The following is a 20,308-nucleotide window of genomic DNA, read 5'->3' as shown; positions in this document are numbered from 1 at the left end:
TTCATGCCTAACCTTGCCGAAGGCAAGATTCCTGTGATGAATTCTAGACAGCCACCCTGCCCAGGAAAGTTGCTTGTTCGCTAGTTGAATAGCTATAACTGAGAAGCAATCACGGCACTATCTAGGACAGTGGTTCTCAAACAGAATTTTGATTGGGCCCCCCTTCTTTGTCTCTGTAGTTGTTTACGGCCTCCCCCTCCCCCACAAGTACATATACCACCACCCAGCTCTGAAGGCAGCACTGTGCCAGCAGCCGCGAAGAAGTGGGGCAGGCAATGTGAAAAGTGCTATTTGTCAAGATCACTTTTCACAGTAGACTCAGTGCCCCATTGCCACCCTTACTTTTGTGCTGCTGCTGCTATCCTGGGGCTGACAGCTGGAGCCCCACCATCTCCTGGTGAGCAATTGAGTGTGAGCGGGTGGGGAGGAGAGCCTGGGAGACGGGGCTCTGTCTGTCCCATTTATCCCCGCCTCCCCGGTGTGCATGGCCCTTCTGCACGGCCCCCAGGCATCTGGGGCTGACAGCCAGAGCTCTTCAAAAACCCAAACAAAACCACACACACAAAAAAGCACATAGCTCGCACATTCCCATGTCCCATAGTTTGAGCACCGTTGATTTAGGACCATCAAATTTAATTGTCTCTCAACTGCCGACCAATCCCATGGAACAATGGTCTCTCTTATGGGGTGTTCCTTGTTTGCCTGTCCCAGTGTCCCCATAGGAGTGAAACTAAAAGCCAGATTGCCCACAGGTAGGTGGAACTCTGGGGGACCATGTGTAAGCAACTGGAGGGCGTGGGAGATCTGTGGCACTGGTTTCAGGGATCAGGGAGGCTGGACTGAGGAGTCCCATGATCCAAGGAAGGACTAAGACAAGAGGTCTGTGCATGAGAATGTGCCCTACAGACCCAGAGCTAAAAATAGCCACTAGAGTACCCAGGCTCAGGGGGCTTTGAAGCACATGGGACAAAGGGGCTGGATCCACTTACAACAGACTGGTGACCATCAAGAGGGGGACTGGGCCAAGTTGTAACACAGATCATCACTTTTTTTGAAGTCCTAAACACTTTAGCTTGCAAAATTTGTAAGTGCTACAAGAGAGAGACTTTTTCCTGCAGAGTTTATACAGTCTTCAGCTTGCTCCTGTAGAGCGGATAAGTTCTGCAAGTGAAAGGCTGAAGCCTTTCTCCTGCAGAGTTCAAAACTCTGCTGACACTTCCAGCCCCCCACATTTATCTGAAACTGTTGATTATCTAATTGAATTGATTATTTAAATAAATTTTAATGGCCCTTATTACTTGCAGATAATCAGCTAAGAAATAGTACAGTATAAAAATGAGAGAGTAAACTAATTAACCAAAATGCTATATTTGGAATAATAGATTCCTTTGGGTTGGAAAGAACCTTGAACTAGGTCACCTAATCCATCCTCCGGCATTATTATGGCAGTATTAAATTAATTATCCATTACCATCTCTCTAGGCAGCTTTATCTCCTGACTGAGCTATTCTGAGAGTTATAATAATTTTCCAGATATTTTACTTAGTTTTCACATGCTGCAACTTCAAGAGACACTGCCAACTTAAAATTCACATTTGTGGTAGAAAAAGTATACCTGCTGTTAGAATTAGCACCTAAGACAACTGTAACTGAAAGAGACCAATTCGTTTAGTCTGTCTATTTGAGAGCACTTTTTGATTATGGTTGGTTTCACGGCTTCCTCTGTATCATGAGTCATTGAGTCAGTTTTGCCTTCATTTATGTGGGTGTTTCACCCATAAAAAGGAAAAAGAAACATTTTCTGAAATAGGAACTTCCATCTATAAAAGCACAAAAATGTACAGAGGGACTCAAGGGTAGGTATTGTACTTGAAATGAGTTTTAATTTTTTTTTAAACAGACTAGATTTCAAGTTGAAGATGTCCTTATTTTTTCCTCACTGAACTAATGGGAATTACTGATCCTTGTCTTCTTTTAAATTCTCCTTTCTCATATTTATAGATAAATAACTTTCACCTCTGTCATATTTTCAACAGACTGCACATGCTCAGTTCTCTCCAGTTTTCTTCATAAGTCTTACTTTAAGTCTTTTAATGGGCATGAAATGAGGGGTTAAGAGTCATGGCTCCTGTCCCCAGCTTGGCCATTAACTCTGCCTGACCCTACACGTGTCATTTAACCTCTCCATGCCTCAGTTCCTTCGCCTGGAAAATGAGGATCATGACAGTTACCCATGTTTGTAAAAGTGCTTTAATATCTGTAGAAAACTGTATGTTTTTCCCTCTGAAGTCTCCTAATTTGTGTCTCTTTTTTAAAATATGGCACTCAGAACTGCAGTAAACCGATTAATCCCTAAGCATTGCTGGGCAGTGCACAATAATAACCTTGCTGGATTTATGCCATTCTTATTACTACAACCCAAGATAAACATATGCCTTTTTTGTAGTAGCATCAGATTGTTGACAAGAATTCAATTTATATCCCACTGGAGTTGCTTTAACTGCAGGATTGCTGCCTAGCCAATGTCCCTCCATTTAAAATGTGTGCAATTAATTATGTCTTCCTCCATGAACCACTTTACGTTTGCCTTTATTGAATTGCCTTGATGGATTTTTCAATCCATGTCACCAGCACACTTATGATGATTATTGTTATATTATATAGTGGTGGCACCTAAACATTTTCCAATTCCCGTAGCTAACTTGGCAATGTTACCTCAATATTTGGAGTAAATACTGAGGCACAAGTGGAAAGTTTTAAAGTGCAACCACTATACCCATCAAACTATTCGGGATTCTGTCCAAACTTTGTGCCACCTGCTAGTGTGATTCGCGCAATCTTCTCTTTATCCTCCAAGCTGTAAATCGAAACACTGAGTGGTGCTGTACCTTGAACAAACCCCTTGGGAAGCCACATGCAATATATCCTCCAAATTTGACATTGAAGCATCAGTAATGCTCTGTGTAATCCTCATTGCTCTAATTTCCCTATGGGAATGTCATATGGCCTCATATGTCTAAAATGCCCCACTAGAGATACTATGTCCAGTGAATTTCTTTTAACCACTAAAGGCTGAATTATGGTTGGCCCTTATGAAATTGCATGGGGTAGGATGGAGGGATTGCATGGAGCCTCCCCTTTTTGTGTAGCCCATGTAAGGGCCAATCACAATTGCACTTTGTGCACTCGAGAAAATGAAGACTGCTCCCTGCCAGCACCCCTGTGCGCATAAACCACTCCAAAAGGAAGAGCTGGTAGAGTCATAGCCTTACCTCCATCTTTTGCCCTTCGTCCTGCAGCAGGACAGGCATGTAGAAGGGAATAATGAAGGGCTGTAACAGGCACACCTCAGAGAGCCTAGGGAAGAATTCTGCCTCCTTGAGGTGTAATGTCTTTTCTAGCTTCATTGAGGCATGCCTTCCCTTCCTGTGGGTAGTTTGCACAGTCCAGCCCTGCCACAGTAATCTTAGCAAGGAAAGGGCCTCAATTTCACCACCCTTACTTACATTTCTCTATGTCTTACGTTTTAGTTAGACTTCTAGTTCCTTGTGTTTATTCATGATACCTCTTGAATTGGTTACAGAGACATCTATATGTTTAGAGGTTGCTCCCAGCCTTTCTAACCAGAGCTGTGCTGAGGACAGAAGTTCCTTTTCAGGAAGAATTTTGAGATTTTTTAAATTTAAGCTTCATTTCAGCTAGGAATAAAAATCAAAAGATTCAAAATTCTTCACACAGTAAAATTCTGGAAAAAAAATGGTTTTGGGTCAATTAAAACATTTTGATTCAATTTCAACTTTTAAAAAATGGTATCATATTGTAATATATAAGACAAAATAAAAAAGTCTAAACAAAAAGTAATTCAAAACAAAAAATTGAAACGTTTCATTCCAGAAATGTCTAAACAGAGCACTTTGACATTGTTGGAACTTTTTTCACCAGTTTTCTTCCAAAACAAAATTCCAGACAAATCAACCCAATTTTCTAAGTATTTTGATTAGACATAATTTCAACTTCCAATGGAATATGGTCCCATTTAAGTTTCTCCAACCAACCTTAATTCTAACTCCATCTGTCTCTTCCCAGCTCTGCCTTTGATTTGCTTCTCAAATGTGAATTTGATTCCCTAAGCCTTTCTTCTTTTTACTATGGATTCCCCTGATACACTGACGGTCGATATGCATAGCCAGGTTTTAGCCCCTCACTGTGTCCTTACCACTTCCTTTTTAAAGAGTTCCTCTCTTGCTAGCCTAAAACAGAGGAGACTATGTGCTTTGCTTGATGTTACAATGGAGTCTGTGTGATCCTTCCTGCCCCCACTTGACAAGGAATAGATATCAATGGTTCCTGAACTGTACACACTTGCTTTCAAACACCCTGGCAAGAAAACCAACAATTCTAACTGCTCCATTGCTCCCAGGAAACTGATATCTGGCTCATTTGTCCAAGAAGAGAGGTAGCATATACCCTTGTGCTAAAGAGCTAGAAGCATTCATTATGGTAACTTGCTGTTGCTCTATAATGTTTTCTGTATCGTGTGTTTATCTCCTAATTTAATACCCAATTAAACTAATGTCAGGCATATGTCTTCATGTCCTAATGGGTCAATTCATAATTGCCTTTGCTCCCTGGTTTGGCTAAAAACACCATAGAATGCAGACAGATTTGCTGCAGAAGATGGTTCACTTTTTGCACACCTACAATACTGGAGCTGGTCTCAGGTTTCAAGGGCTAAGCAAGAATTTCAGTAGCTCAGCACTATCCCACCCCAACTAGGGACAGGCCACACTCCTGCTCCCTTCTCTATGTTCTTATACCAAGTCACTCAGACCTGCTTCCCTGGTCACACTGAGCCTCCTTCACTTGTTTGAAACTCATGGATGCTACTAGAAGGTGACTGAGGAAGAAGGCAGTGAGAAAGGAATACATTCAAGACCTTGAACTGGGAGACAAGAGGAGAACTAGACAAGTGAACTGGGACTTGGATGAAAGGGGAAGAGGATGAGAGAACAATTAGAAATAAGAGAGTGTTGTTAGTGACTCTCTGGCTGGTAGGTTAGGTGTGTACCGTGGTTGACATTAAAAAGTCAGCATTAACCTATAATTCCCACATGGGCTATCTGAGGCACCACAGTTATTTCCTATTTTACATCTACAAAAAAACTGGGACAGCTCAGGTAGCCCTGTGTGATAACTCTTTGGAAATGTTGGCTTTTTAACATGCACTGAGGCCCAGGGTGTTTGAGGCTCTTCACCATCACATAAGCAGCATAGATTTCAGTTCTATTCTGAAAAGTGGCCATAAAAACAGCATTGCATGGCGCTCCATTTTTATTGTCACTGAAGCTTCAAGTCAAAAGTGCTCAGTTTACAGGAAAAAATATGTGCTTTCTAACTGCCCGCCCTGCATATTCTGTCTAGGCTCTAAAGCGAACATTTCCAATAGTGGCTTCGGATTTGGCTGTATCCATTTTGCACTGCCCAACCTGACACACCTGGTGCCTCAGATTAGGCACCCAGAAATTGTGGCATCCAAAATCAAGGGACACTTTTGAAAATTTGGGCGTAAGAGTCAAGCCCAGTTCTTTGCATTTCATGCTTCATCAGTAAGGCTACGTTTTAGTCACAGGTATTTTTAGTAAACGTCATGGACAGGTCACGGCCCGTGATCTGTCCATGACTTTCACTATATACCCCTGACTAATACTTGGGATGGGGTGGCTCGGGGGGGATCCCAGGGGGCTCCATGGGTGCTGGGAGGGGGTGGGCCTGGGGGCACAGTGGATACTTGGGGGGTAGCCGGGGGGGAGGCATGGTTGGGGGGGTGCCGTAGGTGCTGGTGGGGGGGGGGCGCTGTGGGTGCTATGGGGGGGAGGTTGGCAGGGCTGGGGCAGGTTCCCTACCCAGCTCCTACCTCCATGTGGTGCCTCCGCTCCTCCACAGTCCCCAGTTCTGCAGCTCCCATTGGCTGAGAACCGCGGCCAATGGGAGCTGCGGGGGCGGAGGCAGCACATGGAGCTCGGAGCTGAGGGGGGGGAGTTCCTGTCGCCCTTCTGGGGAGCGCCCCCCCCAGGTAAGCACCACCCCACACCCCGACCCCCAGCCCTGAGCCCCCACACACACACCCAGGCTCCTGCTGCTGGAGGTTAAGGGGGCCCGAGACTGCCCCAGCAGCAGCCAGTGTGATTGGCCCAGGGGCTGCCTGAGTGGCTGAGGCGGCTCCCTGGACAGGCGCACAGGCCGCGGCAGAAGTCACAGAGGTCATAGACAGCCATGGCATCCGTGACCTTCATGACAAACACGGAGCCTTATTCATCAGTAATAGTACAGATCCTTCACTTAGGCCATCAATTACATCTAGCTGGGCAACCCTTTTGTCTTCAGTGCACAGCTGTAACTGAATGGAACTTAGATGGAGGACTAAAAGAAGGAATAAAATCCAGCTCGCTCTCTCCGAGCTGTTTTGGCTCTGCAGGGCAAACAGGAGTGAAAAGCAATAAAAACTTATATCAACCACTTTCAAGTCACCAGTAATAACTCTGAATACACAAAGGGAGCAGACCTATTGAGTAAGAAGATGCAACTTTTACATAATCACTTCTCAGAGTAGAACTGCACTTTAGTGTTCCGTCCATAAAGTACTTTTAAAGTACTGCCTTTTCTGAGGAGTGGAGTAATGGATACGAAAAGGCTACCAATGCTTTCTGTTTCAGCTCCTCTGGTTGTTATGCACAGGGAGGCTAGATTGGAGGAATTTGTATCTGGTGCTTTGAAGGTCCCAAGAACATAAGAAAAATCAGAAAAAGCAGCACACTCCCTATCAACTTTTCCAAGAGGAGCAAATGCCTTTAATGTTTGCAGGAAAAAGAGACTGCACTTTTTTTTTTTTTTACTAGGATCAGTGCAGGTCACACACACAACAATCACAAGGAAAGACGAAACAGCTAAAAGAGGGATCCCTTCGCTCTTTTGAAAGGATGTCTTTGGCCAGATCCTTAACTGGTGCAAATGGACACAGCTCCACTGAATCAATGGAGTGGCACCCATTTATGCCAGTTGAGGATCTGGCCCACAATGTAAGGCTGTAGGTCAAAACAAGACATGGAAACATATGAAAAAAATAAAAGAAAACCTACGTCTCCCCCTCTATCCTTCTCCAAAATAAAGTTGTTAGGAAAAATTCTTCTTACCCCATACACCTTCTTGGCTCCTGCCTTGGCAGCAAACATTGAGAGGATTCCTGTGCCACTTCCAACATCCAATACAATCTTATCCTTAAAAACATGTTTATTGTGATACATGGAGTTTCTATATGTTAATGTGCGCACCTCATCCTTTAACATTTCCTGTGTTGAAAGAAGGCATCACATGTTTACTCATGGTGTAGGAGTCATTGTGTCATTAAAATTTAACATATTCACCGGCTGAAGAGTTTTTTAAGGTTGTTTGGGGACACAACTAGGATTCATTACAAATCAAGACAACTTTAAAATGCAAACCATGAAGAAGTGAAATAGTAAGACTCAGCATTGTCTTATTCGTCTCCTCTTATTTCCCTCAAATATTATTTAACTGTTAAAAATGGCGACCAGAAATTATAGTCAATCCACAGTACTGCTGCGGGCATAGGCAAAAACGGTGCAAACCCCCTCACTCTCCTCCTCCTTGGGCTTTCTGTTGAGACTGCCACAAAGAATGAACATTGCAGTGGTTGTGGCAGTCTTTATAATACAGACACCTCCACAAGGAACTGGACTTAGACCAACTCCAATAGATTTCACATACGTCACCAGACAGCCTGTAAAAGGTAACGACTGTCACTACTCGCCTGGATATGAATTGGTGAACTAATAATACATAAACAGTGAGTTTCCCCAATAGGTGGGGTAGTTATTATTCCTCTTTTACAAGTTGGGGGATCAGGACTGGAGCACAGAGAGATTGAGGACTAAATTTTCTGTTGTCCAATAATTACGGGAGCCCATCTTTAGATTCCTAGGTGTCTTTACTTTGGTACCCAAAAACGGAGGCACTCAAATTGAGTAGACACTTGTGAACATGTCAGCTCAACAGACTTGCCCAAAGTTTCACAGCTAATAGTTTCAGACCTAGGAATAGCACCAAGTCTCCTGACTCACATTTTACTCTCCTATTCCCTGCATCTCACAGCCTCACTACTAGAAGGATCTTAGTCCAGTTTCTAGTGGGTATCTGTGCAGGATCTAGAGGTTAACTCTTGATCAATCCCTTCAGGCATTCAGTTTCTTCTCCTGAAGTTGCCATTGATAGGGGCCAATTTCTTTCTTGCACCAATTTTACATAGATGTAACTCTATTCACATCAGTGGAGTTAATCCTCATTTGCACTAGTGTGAGAAAAATCAAACAAATTGGGGAAATATTTTCAAAAACACTTAAGTGATTTAGGCACCTAAATTCCATTTTAAAAAGTGGCTGAAACACTAAGAAGCCACTCAGGTGCTTATGAAAATGTTATCTATTATGTCTAAAAGGCAATAACTTTGATTACTCCTGTGGTCCTCACTGAATAATTTTAGACAGTAGGATGAATGCATGTTGAATGCCAAGGTATATGAAAGCCCCAATGCCTAGCAGATGGAAGCAGCACTAGTGCACAAGATTACTATACATTGGTTGCTTGTCCGTCTGGGTGGGTTACTTTCAAAGGGACTGGTTATATCCATAACTGTTGATGTGTAAGAGGATGTTTTCTCATGGAATATGGCTTGATATAAAATACTGAAAAGGGTAGGGGAGGGAGTCTGATTCCACTTATCATGAAGTAGGAGCTGCTGTGATGGTATTAAGCCTGGTCCAATCCCCATGTTGTTTGTTTCTCACTACTGATCTGACACATTATGGTACCATTTAATGTTTCCTGAGCATGTGCTTTTAGGGCCTGATTTTCAAAGACAAAATATAGTTTATGAATGCAAAGTTTGACCAAAGGGATGAGATTTTCAAAGCTGCCTAGGGGATTTGCAAGCCCAACTGTCATTAATTGGAATGGGAATACAATGTCTAAATACGTTTGGTGGCTTTGAAAATCTCAGCCTAAGTATGGATTTAGCAGCTTAGCTTTAGGTACCCAGATTTGAAAAATGTTCCTGTAACTCTTTATAGACACAGAGGATGTTTCATCCTTTGCTCCAAGGTCCTTGCAAGCCAAGGCCGAGGTCATGTCCTCCACATTTTTGCATGCAAAGAATGCTATTAAACTACCCAATAACTGTCAGAAGGAGCGGGGCAGTTGCACTGAAGAGGTAGCAACCTTCTCCCTCCCTTCCTATGGATTTCAAAGGGGAGGGGGCTTGTTAGGCAGGGAGGGGCTGCTGTCTCAGCGACCCTATACCAAACTTGCTCAATTTATTTACAGACATAACAATATTTTTCTTACTACTACTCCTGAAACTCACCCTGGGATCTGAGCGACAAGCTGGGCTCTTTCTGCCTTGTGCATCACCACTAGTATTAAAATTTCTGCTTTTCTAATATAACCCTTAGGTACAATTCCATTGTTCTCACAGCATGTTATGCCTTCTTCAATACCCTTTTGGTCTCCTTCTCCCACAGCTCTCTCTTCCATACTGCCCCTTGTGTGTTGAGTGCCCTTCCAAAATCTATTTGTCAAGCTTCCATCCTGACCTCATTCAAATCACTATTAAAAGCTGCAGCATCCCCTGCAAAATGCCTAAAACCCTCTGAAAATGGCACAGAAAAAGATGTATCTAAGAACAGGAAAATTCCAAATAGCATCAAGACCCAATAGCCAATCAAAATACACAAGTCGTGGAAAAAACTCCCCCACTATGAAAAATCCCAACAAAACACAAACCAAAATAAAGGAAACAAATCCTAGTTAGTCACAGCTGAAAGGATGCCACAGACTTCGAGGATGTCACTGTAATTACTGCATGGGCATTAAAGATTCCATGATGTGTCTTCTGAATGACAGATTGCTCTGGAGTCCTTACCAAATTTGCCCTTAGATAAATGCTTGCATCTCCCATTGAAATCAATAGGAGCTTTGCATGCATGTCTGAAGGGAGAATATGGCCCACTGTGTATTGTATGCAGAATCTGTTTTTAAATAGCAAAGAAAGAACTATCTTACTAAATTGGTATGTCCTTTCCATGGGGGTGGACCCATTCTGCAACCCTTACAGTCATGCTAAGTACCACTTACTTAAAGGTGAAATTCCCCACTGTGCAGAGAGACCGCACAAGTTCCATGCACCACTGACGGCCTCTGTTGAGGATCTAAATGATACACAGGCTTTGAGTTCATCATTAGCATTTAATTAGAGGAACCATTGCCATGAGTAAAGATTGCAGAATCAGGTCCTTGGCAAATTGGTGCATCCAGTGGGGGGGGGGGGGGAATCAACCATGAAATCACTGAAAACATGTTGTCCTTCCATATTTTTACCAAGAAAACAAAGCCTTACCTCGTGGATTCCAAAGTGGGCATAGGAATCAAAATAGTAATCCCTGGATGTCATTTCTTCTGGATTCAGGAGTTTTGCCATCTTGCCTCGGCCTGGGCAGCTTGGTTGCAAAGGTACATGAATGACCGATTGAACAGGCTTCGGAATGACGATAGGCTGAGGAGGCTGGGAAGGGCCACTACAGACCTAGAAAGACGTGAAATATTATTGCAACAGTCATTAGTCACAGAACATTCCTCTGCATGGTCATTGTTGTCTCTGTCTTACCAGGGATATTATTACTATTACAGTTAGTTAGCTACAACGCAGGGGTGGCATGGTCTAATGAATGGAATTTAGGGATGGGAGCCAGGAACGGCTGCTTTTTAATCCTCTTTAATTTACTTGCTGTGTGAACTTTGGAAAAGTTCCTTGCCTGATTCTCCATTGCCCTGAACCTTGTGTAGTCATTTACAACAATGCAAAGAGGGTGAAAAGTGGGTGTAAAATGCTAGCACTGCTGTGAGTGGAGAACTTCTGTGCATTCTTATATTCACCAACTTTGTACTTATGTCAATGACTATACAAAGTGCAAGTCAATGGAGACTTGGGTCTTCTCTTTTAGCTTTTTCCTCTGTAAGACTGTGGCAATAATCTTTACCATCCTACCTCATAATATGTGAATTATAGTAAACAAAAAGGGTCCCTGTGTGGAAGAGCTTGCAGTCAAAGGACCATCCTACAAGATACTGAACACCTCCTGCAAGGAATGGAGAGTTCTCATGTCATGTGAAAGTCCCTCAACGTTCAAAGAAACAGCTGCCACGGGGCTGAGCAGGATATGTTACCCCTAACTTTTACTCTGATGCTGATAGTGTGCTCAGCATGGATATAGGATTCATGTATCTCCACTCCCCCACAATTTTCTGTGTAATTGCACCCCTTTCAGCACAAATTTCAATAGAGACCTGAGGGCGCACATCACCTCACAGGATCAGATTTGATAGCTTCAATGAGTAGAAAGGATGTATTAATACAATACCAGAACACAGAATGTTGCATTAACATTATATCTGGAAAAAGTCATGGAGGATGTGGGTTCTTAAATATATCTCCATCTTTAATTCTAGCATGAAGCAAAATTCTGAACAGTGAGAAAAATTAGAAGAGGCATCAAAATCTCAGAGGAATGTGAAAGTTGCCCTACCATTTATGGATCATCACCGTTAATTTATTTGTACAGAAAGCCAGGGAAATTCCTCCACCTAAAATATTCCATCCTTATCCTACTTGTTCTCAGGTTTTAAATTCACTAATTCCCCAGCCATGACTTCATTTGGTGCAACCTCCACTAGAGATTTTTTCTGAGGTTTGAATTATCATTTGCAGTTTAGTGTTGCAAGAAATCAATCACTTGTACTGTCTCCGAATAGCACCAATTAGCCTAGTTTAACTTACTTTGATAAAAAAAATGACTTTAACCTTTCTTTCCTTGCTCATGTTAATTTTAAACATGTCTTCTTTTGATGGTTTCTTTGGTCCATCTGTGTAAAATGAATAGTAATAACTTACATTCCTGCAATGCCTTTCATCCTGAAGGATCCAAAAATACTTTCATCATAGAAACTGGAGATGGAAAAGACCTAGTTCACACAGTCCATCTCCCAGCCACTGCAGGATTGTTCCCTATTATTGGTTTGTTTTAATAGTCCCAAGCAATGGGGCTTCTGCCACTTCTCTATTCCACATCTCATTTGATTAAGACTTTTCCATAATAGTTATCCACATTTTTCTCCTCGTAATTTCATCCCATTACTCCTAGTTATACCACCATGTAATACCCTAAACAATTCCTTTCCCTCCTTGGTGTTGCATCTATCAAATGTTTGCAGACTGTAATCCCTCTACCCTGTTTGCTTCCTAAATCAAGTTCTCTAGCACCAAGGTCATTTTGTAGCTATTCTTTGCACTTTGTCACTGTCTTTGAGGTAGTGAGATGCTCAATGCAATATTCTATGGACAGTTGCACAAGAGCCATACATGGTACAGGAGAGAGAAACTATCCCCCTTTTGTTCAATGATGCCATGCCTTTTGTATGTGAAATCTAAAGGGACACTGGCCTTTTTTATGGTCGTAGTGTAAATTCATGTCTAATTTGCTGTCAACTAGAGATGCTTATCTATAAGGAGCCAATATGGTCTTTTGGTTAATGCACTTGGTATAGCTCTCAGGGGATCTAGATTCAATTCCTAAGTTTATCTCCAACTTTCCATGTGAGCTGGGGCAGATCATTTAGGGTTTGTCTATATTAGGATAAGAGATCAAGGTTTACTAACCACAAACGTTTTCCATAATGTAGACACAGAAAGGAGGGAACCTCAACGTTCCCAGTTGGAGGGAGCTGGTGTTACACCAACTGGTTCCTCTCTTTACAAAGGAAATGACAGAGCACTGCCATTCTCTGCAATCTCTCACAGAGCAGTCACTACATTTTTCCTTTAGATGCTGCAGCTGGTTTTTGGCAAAGGCCTGTACATCCAGACAGTGCCAGGTTAATAACTGTTATCATGCTATAGAGACTGCATTATTTCTGAAAATTTGCAACTTTGTATTACTAGTACACCTGAGACCGTCCAAAGGAAAATGATATAAATAATGAAGCACCTGGAATAAGCACTGTAATCAGTTCTGTAGATGATATTGTAGTACATAGCTATGGGTTGGAGAAGAAAAATAGTCTTGTTACTAGAACTCAGGAGACATGTGTTCTGTTCCCAGGTCTGCCATAGACATCAAGTGTGATCTTACTCAAGTCAGCTAATTTCTCTGTGCCTCAATTACCCATCTGTCAAATGGAGATAGTAATAATTCCCTACCTCAGAGGATGTTGTGAAAACAAATTCATTGATGTATGTGAGGCACTCAGGTACAATGACAATGAACACCATACGAAAGCCAGTGAATGCTGCCAGAACACCGGAAAACAAGGAAGAGGAATATGTTGAAAGAATGTCTATTGTCTGGGAAACAATAAAGTCTGCAAGTCTGAACCTCAGCGAAGAGAAGTGCTTGCTGAACCAGAAACAGCTAGACTTCTTTGGACATGTTATAAATGCTCCAGATGAAAGCCAAGCTCCAGAGTAAAATCATTGAGAAAAGGCAGCTTCCTGAATCTATTCCAGAACTGAAAAGAAGCCTAGGCTTGATTAACTAGCTTGGCAGATGTATACCTAACCTGTCAGAAACAATACATCCTTTGAATAACTCCTGAGAAGGGCAAGCACCTGGATTAGAGTAAGCACCAGAGCAGGCATTCTACAGAGTCTACCAGCTCCTATCTGAAGCCCCAATACTAACTTCCTATGTTGCCAGTAAGCCCAAACATTCTAGATATGGATGCCACTGATTATGAATTAAGGGGGTAATACTGCAAGATCTTAATAGTCTACTGAAACCAGTCGCATACTGCTCCAGAACACTGATTAATTCAGAGACCTATCGACATCCAAAACAATATGATAAAAAGCTACCCTGTGAGACATCCATCAATGTGCCCAGCAATTCTGCCCACCTGCAGAGGACACTGCTGTCTGGAGACACTTGAAGATGACCTACAACCAGGCTTTCCAGTGTTTGGGGTGTAAGTTTAAAGGAAAGGGTGACACAAGTTGGTCCTGTCACTTCTTTGGCACATTACTAAAGAAAACACTAGGTGAGATATATTGAACCTAATACACATGCTCAAGGTCATACTGATCTCCAGATTTGGGGTTGGCAAGGAATTTCCCCCCAGTCAGATTGGCAGTGACCTTTGGGGTTTATTTTGCCTTCCCTCTGCAGCACTGGGTGTGGATGTCCTGGTAGGATCATCTGGGTATATCTCACCTAATCAATTCCTTACAATTGCAAAGGCCTTGAGCATTGGTGTCACCTTGGTCTCCCCTGTTCTCTCTGTCTGTGGCACACAACAGTTTAATTTCCTGAGGATTGAAATGCTTTAGTCTAACTAAAATCTTTGGGATCACTATAGAGGTGTGCTGGGATAAACAAACCCTACATGGGACAATATGGGGTTAATGAGGTAATGTGGGCTTAGGTGGCTCTGCTCCTTTGTACCTCTGAGAAATGTTAGTCTTGGAGAGAGGAGCTTCAGAGGAAGAGTCCCTGCTAGTTGATGACAGACCAGTAAGGAGAGCAGGCCCTCAGTGCTCAGCTCCTGAAGAGAGGGCTGACCAAAGGCAGGAGCTCCCCACCCAAAAGTATGCTTTCCTTCATGGGCCCTTCCTGAGGAAAGGGATGGCCGGATACTGACACACCTTGAAAGGGAAACATTCCCCACTTTTACCTGTGAACTCAGTTTATTTATGTTAAGTCTCCTTGTTCTTGTTAGTTGACTGGCCTTAAACTCTATGAAACTAACATGTCCTTGTCCTTCAGTGGTCTCCAGTAGCATAGAGCCTTATGCCTGCACAGAGTCCCTTTGAAGCCATCAGGATTCCTCATGGGCCTATGGCTCCATGTTAGATCTTGTTGCATGAGTGGGGCCTTACTGAGTATACAAAGGACTTTGGCTGAGATTTTCAAAGCCACCTGTATCATGTGGATGTCCAATTCACATTAATTTTCATTCATTAATTTGAATGAGACTTGGGCATTCAAATACCTGAGGCAGCTTTGAAAATCTCAGCTTTTTCATGCATCACCATCTGACTCTGCAGCGAGGCAAGAAGGAGTTGGGGGATGGGAAACATGCAAAACTCTTTTAATTACTTTCCATTTTTACGAGACTGAAGAAAATTGAGGTGTGTCAAGAAAAAGAAAATTAATTTTCAAGGTTACGCAAGTCCTGCTCTTCTTTGACATTACCATGGAGATAGGGTCTTGGATACTAAGATTCAAATCTTGAACAGAAGACTGATAAAACCGATGCTCAAACTGCAATTTTCTTCCCTGTCAAGCTCTGTGTTATTTATGAATACAAGTAATATATTTCCCTGGGTAATAAGCAGGCTAGAGATATTTTATATTCAAAAAATCCTACACCATCATTAAGAGAAAATCAAACTGCGAATGGAGTTAGAGTTTGATTTGTAAAAATTCAGACCATTCAAAATTCTGTGTCAAATATTTCTGTGGGTTCTGAATTTCAATGAGCCAGATTCTCTCCTGTGTCAGGATCACTGGAACAAAGCAGCCCCAGAAGGATCTCCCCAGCATGGTGGGGATTATCACTTGGCTTAGCACACAGTCACCATAGCAGATCCTGCAATGAAGCTCTCCCTGCAGTGGGGAAAGGGGTCGTCACTAGGGGTGGATGGCAAAGCTGGGGGCTCCCATGATGGCCTCTTGGGACCTCATTAGCAGATGGCACAAGTTATGGCAACCTTTAGCTTCTCTGATTTATGTACCGTGAGGACCAGACTGGTCCCCCCTGAGTTTTGTTGAGTGCTCCTTGGCCTGAGCAGAGTACCTCAGCCATTGTCTATACACACGGAATTTTTGTGTCAGGGATTTATTTCAGTATTTGAAGTGCTCAGGTACTACAGTAATGTGTGGTATGAAAATCTAGATAGGCTATAGATATGGAATCTAATCTAGACAGACAGACAACATTCCTTGGATATGATTATTTAAATGTACCACCTATTAGGCAAAGTTTGTTTGTTTTTTCAAAAAACAGGGCCTTGAAAATCTTGACCCAAGTGTTTCTTGTCTTCTCTCTGTTGGATTCTTCTTATTGTGTTTAATTTGTAGCCTTGGTTTTTGTGTTCTCAAAACTAGGACTTAAGGGCCTAACCCTCAGCTATAAATCCATTAATTCTTCCAGTTTACACCAGTTGGAGTTCTGGCCCCATAAGTTTATGTAAGTTTTGTGAAAAATGCAGATCTACCCAATAAAAGGCTGTTATAAATATAAACACCTTTAAATCCCTCCTGGCCAGAGGAAAAACCCTTTCACCTGTAAAGGGTTAAGAAGCTAAAGATAACCTCGCTGGCACCTGACCAAAATGATCAACGGGGAGACAAGATACTTTCAAAGCTGGGGTGGGGGAGGAAACAAAGGGTTCTCTCTGTCTGTGTGTTGCTTTTGCCGGGACCAGAGCAGGAATGAAGGTCAGAACTCCTGTAAAGGGCTAATAAGCAATCTAGTTAGATATGCATTAGATTCTGTTTTGTTTTAATGGCTGATAAAATAAGTTGTGCTGAATGGAATGTATATTCCTGTTTTTGTGTCTTTTTGTAACTTACGGTTTTGCCTAGAGGGATTCTCTATGTTTTGAATCTGATTACCCTGTAAGGTATTTACCATCCTGATTTTACAGAGGTGATTCTTTTACTTTTTGTTCAATTAAAATTCTTTTTTTTTAAGAACCTGATTGCTTTTTCATTGTTCTTAAGATCCAAGGGTTTGGGTCTGTGTTCACCTATGCAAATTGGTGAGGATTTTTATCAAGCCTTCCCCAGGAAAGGGGGTATAGGGCTTGGGGGGATTTTGGGGGGAAAGACGTTTTCAAGTGGGCTCTTTCCCGGTTATATTTGTTAGACGTTTGGTGGTGGCAGCAATAGAGTCTATGGGCAAAAGGTAAAATAGTTTGTACCTTGGGGAAGTTTTAACCTAAGCTGGTAAAAATAAGCTTAGGGGGTTTTTCATGCAGGTCCCCACATCTGTACCCTAGAGTTCAGAGTTGGGAAGGAACCTTGACAAAGGCAATGCTAACAATTTCTCAGGAGTCAGACCGACCCAGGAGAATAGTTGGGGTACACAGCTGTGAATTACAGGTGCTTGGATGTAGCTTACTACTTTGCCGGACTCTTAAGTCACACATTTACCTGACTTCTCTAGCTTGAATGCCAAACTGCCTGGAGAGTGTGTTTGCACAACATCAGATGAATTTGTTATGGACAAAGATCCGCAATTTGTCAAAAAGCAGTCATGTCCTTTATGAACAACTGTAACTTTGACTACATTGTAACCATTTCACATTATCTCCAAGCTAATGATAAGCCTGAGAGAGCTATGCAAACTGTGAAGCAGGGTCTGAAACAAGAGGATCAATTTTTAGCTTTCCTCAGTTATAGAATATAAATGCCACCAAGTATGGCCCAGGCCCAGCACAGCTGAATCTGGGAGGACAGCTGGACACACCAGTTCCACCCTATGTGGCAAGATCCCAGACAAGCCAAAGAAAAAGATGCATATAAATTTCAATTTGATAAGAGCATGGCTGACATACTGGGATTTAAGGGGGGATTAAAATTAGACTTTGAGAAGGTATGGGCAGTGCCTACTATTGTGCAAGATTTGTAGGTCCTACACTGTCAAGACATGCACATTCCACCTTTACTACACAGGAACTAGAGACATGATTAGCGTACAAACTGCTTTGCAAAACTGTCCAGATCATCAGGAACAAACAAGGATTGATTCTTCCTCAAGTCTTATGATCAATACCTCCAGAAGAAGAGTGATCAGGAAACCTGAGCATTGTGGAGACCACAGGTCAGATTATGTCCACTGTCCAGCCCCTAAACATTTGCACAAGGGATGGAGAGGATATAAAGAGCCTCTCCCTGGAAATTAAACTTTCATTATTATTATGAAAGCATTCAGATGCACATCTTAGAAGCGAACAGTGAGTGATTCTAAGGCTATGTATGAAATAACCAGTAGGAGGTGACAGCAAATGAGATGATGTAACATTATAGGTATGCAGCAATTCCCCAAAAGGGACCATATTGTTGGTATCCACCCTACACATACCCACATCAAATACCATTTGAAAGCTTATTTTATGTACGTTTAAAAGAGGTATGATGTGGAGCTGTCAAGTGGTGCTGTAAGCTTCTCAGCAATGTGAAACAATGGTACCCAAAATGAGAGTGTCATGTTTTTGCACAGTTCCAGAAACACTGCAACATGAGTAAACAGTAAGAACTGTAGGTATAAGTTAATTTCACCACCTTAATGTGGTCAAAGCTACCAAACAACAATGTATTAAAAAATGTGTATTGGTTTTGTGTGGGCAAGTATTTTTTTCTCTCAGAAATGATGGCGCTATTTAGCACATGGCAAAAATGGCCAATTTTAACATTTTGTAAGACACTAACATGAGCTGTTTCATATTGCATATTCTTAATTGTCAAATATCTCACAAGGGATCATACTAGTTTTCTATCATTTTAATTGAAATTTGCTGACCACGTCAGTTTCACACTGAAGTTTGTGCACTAGTAGCAGTAGATTGCGTGTCCATAGTTTGCACTGCATCGTGGGTAGATGCTCCTAATGTGACGCTTCTCCATCTGTGAGTTTTCGTACATGCAATGTAGCATCTAGTCTGCCTGGTAGAAGGTCTTAATTTGTAATTGTGTAACCATGCAGTCCTAGCCTTTGAAATATTCTAGAAACTAGCTTTTTAATTCAGTCACACTTATGCACGGGTCCATATTTAGTGTTAGAGATAACACTATTATGACTATGCAAAAGCTATGAGAGAAAGATGTGGCCTAACAAGAAGTAGTGAAGACAGTTCACAAACAAGTCCTTGCCTCTGCATTCTAGAGAGTTGAAGATCATGTTACAGCTCTTACCAGCCATGTCATCAACAATACGACAAAGCCATTTGATCCTGAATCACATCGTGAGATGCTTATCAACATATCTATTGGACTGCATGAAACATCATATGTACAAGAGTCACTACTGAAAATAGTGAAGAACGAATGGAGAGATTTGTGAAACAGGCACTTGATACTGATGGGACATGTAGCTTCTTCAGTCCAATCAAGAAATCTGGCATCAGAACATTTGCTGACATGGCCAAGAAGACCAAATTTAAGTCTGACAAGGGAGAGACAATCAGAAGCTTTAAGTCCAGAAATTGTTTTCTGAAGTGCCTGGTCCTTAGCAAAATGCAGAGATTATGTTTCAATGGCAACTATTCTTAGTCACCCAATAGGACAGTGCCTATGCCCTTCTTCCATGCTGATGGAACAATGAGAAGAAGGGACAAAGCTGAATTAAGGCATCAGCAAAAAGCTCAAACTGAAAGAATCCATGAGCTAAGGCCATGCAACAAAGAAATCACAGTGTGCGTCAGAGATGCCATGACTGTTATACAAATGATGACTGGAGATAAATTCTACACATTCAGTGACTTGGCTGCTAAGCACTTGAGGCAGGTACTAAAAGGATTTGACAAAGCTAATTCTATAATCCAAGTCTTTGACAGATATGACAACAGTAACTATGAAAACTGCAGAAGGACCACAACTGACAGGATCTAAGGTTGGATGCAAGAAATACCAGGTGATTGGTGGACCCCTGTGTCGCCAAGGGAAAAAGTTTCTAAATGTGGCATCCAACAAGCAGTCATTTGTAAAATTCCTCTGTTAATTATGTGGTTTGCAGTATACCTGAGACTGTAGGAGCACACCCAACACAAACGCTCTTCTTTGCTGGAGGCTCTTCCAGTGGTGAAGTAGCAAAGTCCATCACCAATAGACTTCTAATCATTTTTGTTGTTCTCCTCTGGACTTTCTCTAACTTGTCCACATCTTTCATGAAATGTGGTGCCCAGAAGCTTATCTTGGAAAAGAGGGGCCTACCTGCTGGGCCCAGACAGACTGAACAGACTTTTTCTATTACCTTTATGCTACAGTCTGCAAAACTTCGACAATAGAGTGGGTGGTAGGAAGTGGCCCAGGGATGGCAGCCTTAAGGTGCTCCTGAGTGCCAGACCTTCAGTAACCTGCTCTGGCCTATAGGCTGGTGGAGTGGGAGGGCCTGGGATCCCCGATCAGCCCTCCTCCTTACTAAGAAGGGACTCACCCCCTAACCACTATGCGATGCTTCCAAC

The 20,308-nt window shown here is 42.2% G+C and overlaps 1 protein-coding gene across 3 annotated transcripts in view; it reads right to left on the bottom strand.

The window, feature by feature from the left end:
- The window catches only part of PRMT8 (protein arginine methyltransferase 8), a 101,480-nt gene that overhangs the window by 37,727 nt on the left and 43,445 nt on the right, over window positions 1–20,308 (bottom strand). For 2 of the 3 annotated variants that reach the window (XM_048823337.2, XM_048823325.2), the window contains exons 2-3: window positions 10,469–10,654; window positions 7,191–7,346 (exon numbers count right to left, since the gene is read on the bottom strand). In XM_048823337.2, the coding sequence (XP_048679294.1) occupies window positions 7,191–7,346; window positions 10,469–10,654 (342 nt within the window). The remainder of the gene's footprint in view (window positions 1–7,190; window positions 7,347–10,468; window positions 10,655–20,308) is intronic. The other variant, XM_048823331.2, reaches the window with a different exon arrangement.

Source organism: Caretta caretta, chromosome 1, assembly GCF_965140235.1.
Source record: "Caretta caretta isolate rCarCar2 chromosome 1, rCarCar1.hap1, whole genome shotgun sequence".
Taxonomy (NCBI): Eukaryota; Metazoa; Chordata; order Testudines; family Cheloniidae; genus Caretta; species Caretta caretta.
Note: the sequence above shows the minus strand (reverse complement) of the source record. Positions and strands in the feature narration are given on the sequence as shown.